The 12,754-nt window shown below is 50.3% G+C and overlaps 1 protein-coding gene across 10 annotated transcripts in view; it reads left to right on the top strand.

Annotated features, from left to right (window-relative positions):
* MARK2 (microtubule affinity regulating kinase 2) overlaps window positions 1–12,754 on the top strand; it is a 52,143-nt gene that overhangs the window by 30,588 nt on the left and 8,801 nt on the right. For 9 of the 10 annotated variants that reach the window (XM_064492221.1, XM_064492217.1, XM_064492213.1 and 6 more), the window contains exons 2-11: window positions 6,076–6,255; window positions 6,495–6,548; window positions 9,245–9,293; window positions 9,619–9,684; window positions 9,774–9,844; window positions 10,058–10,114; window positions 10,790–11,026; window positions 11,389–11,508; window positions 11,613–11,712; window positions 11,799–11,911. In XM_064492221.1, the coding sequence (XP_064348291.1) occupies window positions 6,076–6,255; window positions 6,495–6,548; window positions 9,245–9,293; window positions 9,619–9,684; window positions 9,774–9,844; window positions 10,058–10,114; window positions 10,790–11,026; window positions 11,389–11,508; window positions 11,613–11,712; window positions 11,799–11,911 (1,047 nt within the window). Of the gene's footprint in view, window positions 1–1,648; window positions 2,007–6,075; window positions 6,256–6,494; window positions 6,549–9,244; window positions 9,294–9,618; window positions 9,685–9,773; window positions 9,845–10,057; window positions 10,115–10,789; window positions 11,027–11,388; window positions 11,509–11,612; window positions 11,713–11,798; window positions 11,912–12,754 lie in introns of those variants that run through there. The other variant, XM_064492218.1, reaches the window with a different exon arrangement.

The raw sequence follows: 12,754 nt of genomic DNA, 5'->3' as shown, positions 1-12,754 counted from the left end.
TCCTCAGTTTACAAAACCCCTTACTGCCTCCCACAAATAAGATTTAAGAAACAATCTTGTTACAATGCAAAATCCTGGGGACTGGAAAATGAAGCCATTTGATCCTGCTCTGGCTTCTGAGTGAAGGGGCAGGACTGAGCCCAGGGTCCAGAATAAAGCCTGACTTCTTCCACTGAGATCAGGGCCCCCTTTGGGAAGGAGTGAGTGGAGGGGTTGCTGTGGGTCACCTGGATAGGTCTTTAAACCAGCACCTCCCCCTGGGCCTTAACCAGATATTGACATTCCTCTTGTCCCAGGTACTTTTCCTGAGTCTTCACATCTTTCCCCTCTTCCCAGTCTGTGGAGGAAGAACCAAAGACTCAGCCTTCTTTGTGGGAAATAAGAGCAGAATAAGTATCAAGAAGGGTTAAAGAGAAGCTGGTACAGGGGACCATGAGGAACAGCAGAGTGCTGAAGTGGGCGTGAGAGCACTGGGCTCCAGTCCCGGCTCTGCACTGGAAGCCTACGGGACCTTGGGCAAGTCTCTTAACTTCTGTCCTTAAATTTCTTATCTGTAAAATGAAGATGCTACCTACCCCATAGGTCTATGATGTGGAGCACATAGGAAATACATACCAGCAGAAAGTAGTAGCAGAAATGTCGCCTCTGTTGACCAGGGTTCGTACATAAGGTAAACACTGAGTAGAGTGCTCTCCCAGTCTGTACTCAGGTGCTGTGAGGGCACAGTGGAGGTTTTGCCCTTCCCTAGAGGGGTTTTTGGCCTCTCGGCAATGAGATTATTAAAGAGTTGCTTAATGGGAAAGGTCCTAGCCTAGAGTGGTGGAGTGAATGTGAAGTAGATCTGGGAGCCGGAAGAAAGGCCGTGACCAGAACACTGGACACAGACTGGGAGGGCTCCAGTTTGCACCAAGGTCAGCAGTTGCCTAGGCAGCAGGAAGGTGTGAGGAATGGCTACCTCCTGCCCCCAGGCCCTGAGTCCTTAAAGAAAGCAATTGGAGGCGGTGGGCAGGGTTGGAGACTTGGAGGTGGTGGGAACCTAGAGACAGACTCCCAGAATCAGGGCTGGAAGGGATTTAGAGGGACATTTAGTTTGTTCCCCAGCCTTTGGGCAAAATTTAGGATTAAACATCTCATTATCAGTGGCAAAGTTTCTTAATGTAGAACTAAGGGGCTTCACAGGGTCCCTGAACCTCCTGATATTATGTCCCAAATATTTTGGGTATAAGTGGAATATGCATTTTTCTCAGGTTAACAGTTTTCTGTGAGGTAGGAGGTCCATCTGCCACTGTTGGATGGCTGGCTTCTGCTCACCCTTCCCCTATCCATGTTCTCGATGGGTGGCTTACTGCTGTTCTCTGGGTCTGATTCACACATACTCCTCCCGCCGATTTGAGCCCCTACCCAGGTCCCACCTGCTGCAGGTGAGATAAGGACTTTATGACAGCCTGAGCTGGAGTAAGTCTCCTCCTCACCCTCTCCCAGCTGTTACACAGCAAAGCACCTTGGGGAGGGTGGGGCAGCCCACTTCCGGGGAGGGGGAGGGGAAGGGAGAAGGAAGTTGATCTAAACCCGCCTCTTTCTCTTTCTGTCTCCCTTCCTTCCCTTTCCCCTCCTGCCCCTTTCCTCCCACCTTGCTCCTGGGTAGTGTCCTGGAACTGCATGCATTTCCTGGCTACCAGGCCCTGGCCCGCAAGAAGCCGCGGGGCTGTGTCCCCGTTGCTCTCCTTGCCAAGCTGGGGCTCTGCTAGTGGTGGTTTCGGTTGCGACACAGTCCAGGTTCCCAGACAGGAGCCGCTCGGCCTGGCTGCTTCGCTACTTTTCACTGAGGAGGTGGTGGAAGGTGTCGCCCGCTTCAGCTGAGTAAGGGTGGCTGACGGAGCTGGCAGCCCCCGCCCTGGGCCTGGCTCTTCTCGGCCTCTGTACTTTGCCCTCGCTGCCTGACAGGTTCTGCTGTGGGCTCTGCTGAATGGAAGTCGCTGATAGTCCTTGTCCCTTTCTCCAGCCGGGTATGTTTTCCCCTTTTCTGCTGTGAAATTGCCCCCTCCTCTTCCATCCCTCCCATCCCAAACACAGGATCTTTGAAGAATTGCTAAATGGAGCCAGGCACTAGCACAGGGCAGTCAGATTCCTGGGAAGAGGCATCGACTGAGAAAGAAAGGACAAATACCCAGAGAAGATTGTCCCCTCAGATTGAGTCAGCAGGCCCAACCAGAGTGAAAGGAAGGGGCTGGTGACCGGCAGAGGCCCAGGGAGGGCACACTGGTGCTACAGTGAGGGGAGGCGGATCTGGGGTGGCCGCCAGAGCTAGTGACCAAGAGACTTCCTCCATTCCACAGTGCCCAGGCTCACTTTGCCTCTGGCCAAGGAGTACCTGCCTGTCACCCCTCCCAGCTTGGCCCCTTCCTAACTCTGGGGAAGTCTCAGGACACTCGCAGCCAACCCTGAGTACAGAGCCCCGAAGCACGAGCTTTTCTAGGGGAGAACTGTTGGTCGGAGCCTCCAGCATTAGGGAGGGGGCCCTGCCTACCTGAGTCAGCGCCGGGCCTCTTGGGGTGGAGGCTGTCTTCCGGGCGAACCTGGCAGCGCGCCTAGGCCAAGTTCTGAGATCCAGGTGGAAGGGCCCACTGGATATAAGACTCTTTTCTTTATTCATCCTCATGTCCTGCTTTCTCTCCTCCCTCTCTGTTGAAGACCCCAAAGCTGTTTAGACCCTACTTCCAAATCAGGCCTGCTTAGTAACCTGTGAGTTCTGCCTATTAGTTCCAAATACTGCCTCTCAGGGTGACCTCTTGTTCTTTCTGAAGACTGCCTGAGAGCCATGGTGTCTACTTTCAACAGACTTCCTCAGACCTTTGGGGCCTGCTATTATGGTGTGATGTCAGCCAGAGTTTTGGGTTTGACTGGTGTTCCAGATTGTACTGTGTGCAAGGAGGGTGGAGATTAGGGGGAGCATGGCTGTGGCCAGATCCTGTTTAGTTGGCTCAGAAGGGCAGTTAGTTCTCAGCGCCCCACCCCATTGGTGAGATCTGGGTCCCGGCTACATGGGCCTAGTTAGAACCACAGAAGGGACTCTCTCCATAATAGCCACCCACCCACTTACCTCCTCTTCAGCCTTCAAAGAAGTTGCCTCGTGTGGGGCCATGGTCGAAGAAACATTTTCTACTGGAGACTTTATCCTTTGTCTGCTTCCTCCCCGTGGGCTCTCCTCACCCTGTCCCACATCCCTGCCATGGGAAATATCTCACAACATAGAAGAGGCGAAGGGAGTAAAGAAGGACTGTGTGCTTTGAGTCCTGAGAGTTGGGTAGTCTGGTCCTGAAAGGGGAGTGGGTGACTTTTAGAGCAGGGGATCAAGGCGCATGCACCAGCAAGGGTTACCTGCTTCTCTGGGTCCTAGGCAAGCAGAACTTTCTCTTTGACTGTCCTGGATACCTGGCTTGGAACTAGCCCTTCACAGCTTCCCTGTTGCATTCCCTCCTTCCCGTGAAGGCTAAAGGTGCTGGTGTAGGCCAGGTAGCTGATGTGCAGCCTGGACCTCTCCCCACGGGGAGGGCCCATAGCATCTCTTGTCAGCCTCCAGCTGGGCTGCAGCTGACTTAGGCGGGCTCGACTGAGATAGAGAAGTCTTGTTGACAGTGAGACTTCTGCTTTGTAGACAGGCTTTGTAGTACTTAGGAACTAAAAATAATGGCAGTCATGGTTGTTCTTTAATGAGCATTGGATAAGGCATTTTACGTGTGTTCTGTCATCTAACTAATGTGAAATAAGGAATATTTTATTGCCACTTTACAGATAAGGAAACTAACTCTAGTTAGTGGGGGAGCCAGAACTAGAACCTAGCTCTCTTGGCACCCACTAGACCATCTCCTGGCACCGATGTGTGGGATCCCCCCAACACTGGTCATCTTTTAAATGATTTCCTTCCTCCTTTGTAATAGTCTCATCTCCCTCTGAAGAACGATGTTGATATTAATAAAGTTAAGTGTTGAGTAAGTGGCCGATTCAGGATTTGAACCCTGGCAGTTTGTCTCTGCATCTGTACTCTTAACCACATGTCTCCATCCCAGTAAGGAAGAGGGGTAGGTGCACCAAGAGGGATAGGCAGAGCTGAGCTCAGACTAGGCCGTAGGACTCCCAGGTTTGACTTCAGGAGGTAAAGGGCCCAAATTCTCATGTAGATGCTAGATTCCATTCCAAATTTTGAGGACTTGGAGATTGCCAAGCTCCTGCTGCCTTTGGCTCATATCCTCAGAAAAGAGGGAAGTGACAAGAAACTTAGGAGCTGGATCAGAGGTGTTGCCAAGAAAACTTTTCCACCCATCTTCCTCTCTCAGGAGTTGGGGCAGAGGGAAGATTTTCCCTATTCACAGCGCCTTAGGATTGAAAAGCAACTGGTCAGGGAAGCATGCTTCTTACCAGGGAGCCCTGGACAGTTCCCTGGGTGGTAGCAAGTCATTTCTCCTCTCTGGTTTTTGAGGGCTTCACTTAGAGCCAGAAAGGACTGTGAAAGAAAGAACTTTGAGTCACACTTCACTGGTCACCCTGCTCCCCTCCAGATTGTCTCCTTGAAGTTTCCAAGGCAGCTCTGGTTGGTTCTGGGACGAGGCTCTGGCAGCCCTTTACCCCATTATGCTGGAGCAATGGCATCAGGTGTCTGTAAGAGGTAAATCAGGGCTCTTGACCAGTATTAGACTAGACTCTTCACAGTTTGATTGCTATGTAATTCACATTCCGTACAGTTCACCCATTAAAGTGTGTGTGATTCAGTGGCTTTTAGTAAATTCAGAGTTGTGGAGCCATCACCGCAAGCAGTATTTCATTAGCACATTTTCATTACTGCAGAAAGGCACCTCACACCCCTTACTTATCACCCTTCAATACCCTCACCCTTCTCAGATCTCCTCAGCCCAAGTCTAGTATTTTTGTCTATATGGATTTGCCTACACTGGACATTTCAGATAAATGGAATCATACAATCTGTGGTCCTTTGTGATCATTTGTTCACTTAGTATAATGTTTTCAAAGTTCATCCATGTTGTAAAGTATGTCAGTACTTCATTTATTTTTAATTATCAACAGATATTCCACTATGTGGATAGTTCACAATTTGTGTATCCATTTGTCAATTGATGGACATTTGTATTTCTACTTTTTGGCGTTTATGAATGTGGGATATGTTTGAACGTTGGTGTACAAGCTCCTCTCGGGCATATAGCTGGGAGTGGATTTGCTGGATCGCATAGAGCTCTACATTTAGTCCTTTGAGGAGCGCACAGGTCTTCACACAGACATATGTTTTCATCTGGTCCATACCCTTTTTGTGTTACATTTATATCCCTGTTTGGCAACAGCCAGCACCAAACAGGGATATTGGTTGTTGTCATTCCTGCTTCCTCCCCCTTATTTGAACTATGGGATATCTAAGGACGGCAGACTGTTGGCTTGCTCACATCCTGTCCGTAGTTTTTTCGTGGCACAAGTATTCATTGAGGATCTACCATAATCCAGTCTGTCTAGGTGCTGGGATATATCAGTGAATAAGTGATACCTGCCTGCCTTCATGAGCTTCCCTTCTTATTGGACAGACAACAAATCAATGTAAAGTGGTACATAATAAAGATTACAGTGTTGGGTGGCGAGCGCTTTGCAGTAATTCTGATCATGATGCTCCTGCGACTTTGAGATGCAGCCTTATCAAAGTGCAAACGGGCAGAGGATGGCGGACAACACTCACTCTCCCACGTGAGGTGAAGGAGCTGTTGGGTTATTAATGGGGGATGTATTGCCAGGCAGTAGAGCCAGTGATGGGACAGCTCAGGTCCTAAACTCCAACATCCACAGGATGTTGACACTGGACCATAGGCTCTGCTCTTTCGGCGTGAAGGTTGGCTCTCTTCCCAGCTTCTTTTATCCCCCTGCCTTATAATTCTTTCTTTGCATGCCTGCTAGCCCCCCAGAGTCTTTCCCACACACCAGCCTTTTTTTTTTTGCATTTTTTGCAGAGAGCTAAGGGCAGAGGTGTAGGGAACTGGAAGGGCAGTGTATACTTAAAGGTGTGCTTGTTTCCCTCTGCAGCCCACCCTGGGACACCTCGACTCCAAGCCCAGCAGTAAGTCCAACATGCTGCGGGGCCGCAACTCAGCCACCTCTGCTGATGAGCAGCCCCATATCGGCAACTATCGACTCCTCAAGACCATTGGCAAGGGTAACTTCGCCAAGGTGAAGCTGGCTCGGCACATCCTGACTGGGAAAGAGGTGAGTGCTGGGGCTGGGGACATGGCAGCATTTCCTAGCTGTTATACCCCAGCAGGTAGTGGTGGGACTACTACTGCAGCCAACCTCTTGTTTATTAGCCAGAAATTAGATCTGAACAGATAGGGGTGCTAAGAGGGATGGGGCGAAAGGAGGCAGAAATATAAAGGAGGAAGTAGATTCAAGTCCTGGGTTTAGCTTGGTCAGAGAGGTAATCTTGGGCTTTTTATCTCTTTATTCAGGTAGCTGTGAAGATTATTGACAAGACTCAACTGAATTCCTCCAGCCTCCAGAAAGTAAGCACACAGTACCTCCTGTCCCTGTCTAAACCTTTCTTCAGGGGTCAGTGATCTGCTGACCCCATTTTGCCCTCCCCTTAAACCTCCAGTTCAAAATCTCTGGTCATTTCACTATCCCCACCATCCCTCTCCATAACTCTGCTACCTTTAGGGCTTTGGTTGGATCCCCTGTGTTGACTCCTCCTGATTGGGCTTCATGGCCACAGGCCCTGACTCTTGAGAAGTCTTCCTGCCCCTTCCCAGCCCCTTGACCTACTTCCTGCATCTTGTTATCTTCTGGCCTGTGGCCAGCCCTATGCAAAAACATATGTTTATAGCCATTACTAGAAACACATGCAAGTCACTGTCCCATCTGGAGTGATCCAGGGGAGTGGCTCTACAAGAACAGGGATAAGAGGAGGCAGAGAGCCAGTGGCCAGTCTGTGCCAGTTGCGTTTTGGAGTGTGGGTATGGGAGACTGGGGCTTTTAGAAACTAAAGTCCAGCGGCAAGCCTCTGATAGTATGTCAGGTTAAGAACAGATACTCCCTGTTTTCCTTCTCACTTCTAGGCTGCTCTTGAGTAAAAGTCAAAGTCGTTTGCATGTAGTCTTAGCTAGAGGAAACTGAACTTCTCCTTCCCTCCTTGACTTACAGTGGGAGACAGGTCTCACTTAGCTTGTAGGGAGGGGAACCCTCCAAGAGGGAACACATACTCCCTGCTATGAGAAACCGGTAGGAGTGAGAAAAGGAGGCTTTCATGTGCAGAAGAGGGACAGCTTTCCAAGGGCTGGTTGTTGTAGAACTGGGAACTCTGCCCTCTCCCCCCATCCTGGGCTCCAGCAGTTGGGAAGGAAGAAATCTCCCTTCTGGCTCCCAATAAGCTGCCCCTATTCAAGTCAAATTTCCTCATACTCCAGCTGACCCTGGCTCAGATTTTCTGACCTAAATTAACCTCGTTCTTTTCATCTCAAGACAGATTGCATTTTTCTCTTCATGAGCACATGGTGTTACTTGAGTTAGGAGAGGGCACAACCTCATGCTAACAGAGTCAGCTTGGGACTAGGGGTTGGGAGCTGTTATTGAGAGAGACACAGAGTGTGTGAGTTGAGGTGCCCTGATACACTGACAGCCAAAACCAAGGTGTTTCCTAGTTTTTTGTTACCCCTGGAATCCCCTCAAGGTTCTTTCATTCAAAGGAAATGCTGCTATCATCACCAGGGCTTCCCTGCTTAGAGATTTCTGGAAGGAAGGGAAAGAGAGCTACTCTTGACATGTTGGCTCAGACCCAGCAGAGTAGGAGCCAGCGTGGTGTGGGCCATTTAATCTTTGGAGCAGTCCACCCTGCCAGAGTCAACTCAGCCATCTTATTTCCCACCTATTTTTTTTCCCCTGCCTCTTCCTGACTGGCTGGAAGACACCAGTACCAGACGAACATAGGCGTTTATTTAAAAAGCCCTTTAATATACGCTGTTGCCAAGGCCAGTATGATTCGTCCAGGTCACTCTTTAAATTTGATCCCAGCAATGATCCCTAAAGGATGAACACTGAAAAAACTAGCACACACACACCCCCAGGGTTCTAGATAAGCCTGGAAAACTTCACGCTCTCCTGGAAGAGTGTCCCTTCCACACCCAGTGGGTGCCATCAGGAGAACCCTGCCAGCTGCCTTCAGGCCCCATTTCAGTGCTGTTCCCCATCATTGCCCCCAAGGTGGTACCCAGGGTTTTTTGCCTCTTCCTCCAAGATGATCACTGGGCCAGGGAATAAAGCAAGAAAACCTGGACTCTAATAAGAAAAGGGAGCCAAGATCAGAACCAGGTTCCTGAAAATTGGAAAGCTTGTCTCTTGTTTTCCTTTCCAGCTCACAAAAGGTCTAGGACTTCATTAAAGGAAAAAAAAAAGTGTTCACTTTTTTTCTACAAACTACAACCTAAATTAGGTCTCCATACCTCCCCTCCTCTCGAAAAAAGACAAAACACAGCACAACTAGTTCTGCTGTTTGTGCAAGTAGTGAGGCCTGGAAGTTACAAAAAACCCCACCTCCAGTTCTCTGGCCCCCACAGAAGGGATGGAGTTCATTTCTGTCATCTTTCTTTATGGAAATGTATGGTTTGGAGCCCCTGATTTTGTTTCACAAAGAGCGTGAGTGTGTGGAGGTGGATTTGATTAAAATTGGCATCAGCTATATATAGGAGTGGCTTCTTCTGTTACCACCCCCGAGACTCAGAAGAGCAGGGCCTACCCACTAGTACAGAGCCCTCTGGCTTCTGTAAACCAGAAAATGATGGGGTCCCCCTTTGGAAACCCCCCTACCCTTCACACAGACCAAGTTGGAGTCTGCCTTGTCAGGGAACTTTAGAAGCACCTCAGGTTCTAAATATTCATGTACATGGACTCATACCCCCTCCTTCAAAGGCACCCAACCAAAACCTGTCTGCTGTTTGGGGGCTGGATTTGGGTAGACAGCACCCAAGGGCACAGCTGGCTCATCCAGGTGCTGCACCCGAGGGTACAAGTCATGCGAGCCCAGCTCTCCTCCCACTGACCCTTCTTGCTCTCCTTCCCCCCATGTCCTCAGCCATCAGGGACAGGCATGGAGGATCTGGACAACTGCCCTATCTCTTTTCTCTTTTGGGAAAAAAATCTTAGCAGTAGCTCTGTTTGGAGGGGACCTGAGAGGAGCAAGCATGACCCCTGGTATTTTATTTTCCAGCTATTCCGTGAAGTAAGAATAATGAAGGTTTTGAATCATCCCAACATAGGTGAGAACCAGTTGTCCCTCCTTTCCTCTTCCCCCACAGCAAGGCCTCACTTCCTAGCATGGAGTCCTTCCCCCCTGGGTACATTGCCTTCTGGAGTCTACAGTCTTCAAGGATACCTCTGGGGAGGCCCAGCTCAAAACCCAGCTCTGCCTCTGGCACACAGACCGTCCTTAGTGCTGTGGCTGCTATGAGAGGAACTTGTCCTTGGGAGAGTAGGAATGTGAAAGGGGGAGCTTTCATTCCTAAGATGCCCCTGTACATGTCAGGGCTCGATGTGTGGCCCCTGCCTCTTCTGTGACTCATGGCTTGGCCTTTTCTCTTACAGTTAAGTTATTTGAAGTGATCGAGACCGAAAAAACTCTCTACCTTGTCATGGAGTACGCTAGTGGAGGTAGGTATGGAATGGCCTCTTCCTACTGTGTCTCCACCTTCACCAACCCCCGCAAGCCCTGATATAGACCCTTCCCCCGTCTCTTGCAGGAGAGGTGTTTGATTACCTAGTGGCTCATGGCAGGATGAAAGAAAAAGAGGCTCGAGCCAAATTCCGCCAGGTGGGTATGACTCCCTCCGTGGAATGTGGGCCTGACCTCTGCTTTTTGGGGTTTGGCATACGAGGAGGAGCTGCCTACCTGTAAGTGGCCTTTGGAGCATCCTTTGGGCTTTGCTGTATGGCAGCTTATAACTCGGCAGAGTATCACAACTTCATCAGCCCCTGTGGCCCACCCTCTGGTGCCCCTGGGCTGACCCCTCTTCCTTCCTTTCAGATAGTGTCTGCTGTGCAGTACTGTCACCAGAAGTTTATTGTTCATAGAGACTTAAAGGTAAGGCATGCCCTTATCTTCTGTGTCTTTGAGGCAGGACTGCTCACCCTCCGTTAACCATGACATAACCATTATGCCCTTAGTGTTCAAGGAAACTCCAGCCTTTAATTTTTTGGAGACAATGAGGAAGCCCTAGGGCTGCTTCTGACACAGGCCTTATGACCAGACTTAGGAGCTCATTCCAGCCAGCGAGCAGAGCCTCTGTTGTTTCACCTCTCAGCACGTACCTTCCAGTGCTGCCAGGCAAGGCAGGAGGGCTGCAGGCAGCCTGGTGGTTGACTGAGGGGACAGTGTTGACTGTCCCCCACTGCGTCATAGCTGCTTTGCAGGTGTGCGGCTCACTCATCTCTTTCACTGAGATGTTAAAAAATCTGATTGCCTGTGAGTCTCCTGGCCCCTAAGTCCTCACAGACACAGCCGTGATTAACAATGAAGCTTTGCATAGCTCACAGCGTCTCTGAGCCTTCAGATCGCAGTTCTCACAGCCTGCGCCACCCTTCTCCAGCCCAGACCAGCCTCTTCACGATGATTGGAGGTCCACCCTGGAGTTGGTGGAGAAAGTTCTAAGATTGAAGATGACTCCCTGTTTGTTCTCCCGTTCCCCTCAGCTTCTTCCTGTCTGGTGCCTTCATATGGTCCACTTGGTTCCCTGATATTTTCCATCTTACCTCCCAGGCAGAAAACCTGCTCTTGGATGCTGATATGAACATCAAGATTGCAGATTTTGGCTTCAGCAACGAATTCACCTTTGGGAACAAGCTGGATACCTTCTGTGGCAGTCCCCCTTATGCTGCCCCGGAGCTCTTCCAGGGCAAAAAATACGATGGACCCGAGGTGGATGTGTGGAGTCTGGGAGTTATCCTCTATACACTGGTCAGCGGATCCCTGCCTTTTGATGGACAGAACCTCAAGGTGGAGTGAAGTGCAGGCTTAGATCATTTGTATTGCTTGTCATTTCTTCTCTTGGCCTCTGGTCTTATCCCTAACCTCTCACCTCCTTCTGCACCCAGTGTAATAACTTCAGTTCTTTGCATGGGGTAAATCACGTGTCCATTCACCCCTCTGAAGCACTCAGGATTGCAAGCCTCAGGCTTGTGAAGTCGGAGGGTGTGGGGTATTTGACATCACCGCCTCTCTAGTGAGGTGCCTTGTCCCAGACTCTCCTCCTCCCACAATATTTCATCTATGTCTGCCTGGCTAGTCTGAAGGTGTCAGGAGCCTGGAATTAGGTTTCTTCCCTTGGCCTTGGGGTGATTGAAATTTCCCTCCTACAGGAGCTGCGGGAGCGGGTACTGAGGGGAAAATACCGTATTCCGTTCTACATGTCCACAGACTGTGAAAACCTGCTTAAGAAATTTCTCATTCTCAATCCCAGTAAGAGAGGCACTTTAGAGGTGAGCAGCCTGAGCCTAGCTGGCTAGAAGGTCCTGGGTTCCCAAGGAAACCTCCAAGCTGAGTTTCCTTCCTCTCTGCCCTTCCCCTTCCCTGTGCTCCCCAGCAAATCATGAAAGATCGATGGATGAATGTGGGTCACGAAGATGATGAACTAAAGCCTTATGTGGAGCCACTTCCTGACTACAAGGACCCCCGGCGAACAGGTGAGGAGGCTGTGCTGGGCCATGGGGTTGAGCCTACCTAGGACTCAGGACCATCCTTAACTGTATGCCCCCCCACCTCTGTGCAGAGTTGATGGTGTCCATGGGTTACACGCGGGAAGAGATCCAGGACTCACTGGTGGGCCAGAGGTACAACGAGGTGATGGCCACCTATCTACTCCTGGGCTACAAGAGCTCTGAGGTTTGTGCCCCTGCTCCACTCCCCGGTCTGGCCAGCCTCGCTGTCAGTAGCACCCCCATACTTCTAGCAGCTGTTGAGGGCAGAAGCTCACCTCTTGAGTAGGTGTGCTCTCTACTGATGAATTTTAAGCCTCAGCTTCAGTGGTGCTAAGGTCTTCTGGCCTTTGCTTTCACTAATCTCCATCAGTGGTTGAAGAGGAAAGCTGGTAGGGTCTGGGCCTGGGTCTGAGTTTCCACACGAGTGAGTAGATCTGGCTCATTCACTGGGTGTAGGTCAGTCTGGCTGGGTCAGTTCTGTGTTGATCCAGAAATCTCTGTGTCTGTTTCCATATGTTTGTGTCTCTCTGTATCTGAAAGTGTGCGTCTGGGTTCGTGGGTGCGTGGCTATGTCTTTTTTTATAGGAGTCTTGAGTCTAGTGCTTCTGCCTGGTGCTTGTGTCTGGGTATGTGTGTCGGTGTGCATGTGCGTCCATCCTCCCATCTGTGCATGTGGAGGCTTCGTGATTGTTCTTCTGCTCGCCTGGGTAACCATGTCTGTGCCTGAATCCATGGGTCTCTGTGGGAGTAGGGTCTTGTTCACCATCTGCATGTCCCCACATGCACTCATGGCCTCCCCACCCTGCTCTCCCCCTGCTGGTGTTGGACTCCCATTCTTGATTCTTGCCTTTGCCTGCTCAGGAGTATTGAGGGGCTGTCTCTGAGTCTGAATGTGCATTCTTCTGGGCGTGGATATCCCTCTCTGGGAGGGGGGAGGGTTCTTTGGCTGTGTTTGTCAGGGTCTGTGTTGGGACATGTGTGTCTCCAAGAGTGTTTATTGCACATTGGTCTTGTAGGGAGTATATCT

The sequence above is a fragment of the Camelus dromedarius genome, chromosome 12 (genome assembly GCF_036321535.1).
Source record: "Camelus dromedarius isolate mCamDro1 chromosome 12, mCamDro1.pat, whole genome shotgun sequence".
In the NCBI taxonomy this organism is placed as follows: domain Eukaryota; kingdom Metazoa; phylum Chordata; class Mammalia; order Artiodactyla; family Camelidae; genus Camelus; species Camelus dromedarius.
Note: the sequence above shows the minus strand (reverse complement) of the source record. Positions and strands in the feature narration are given on the sequence as shown.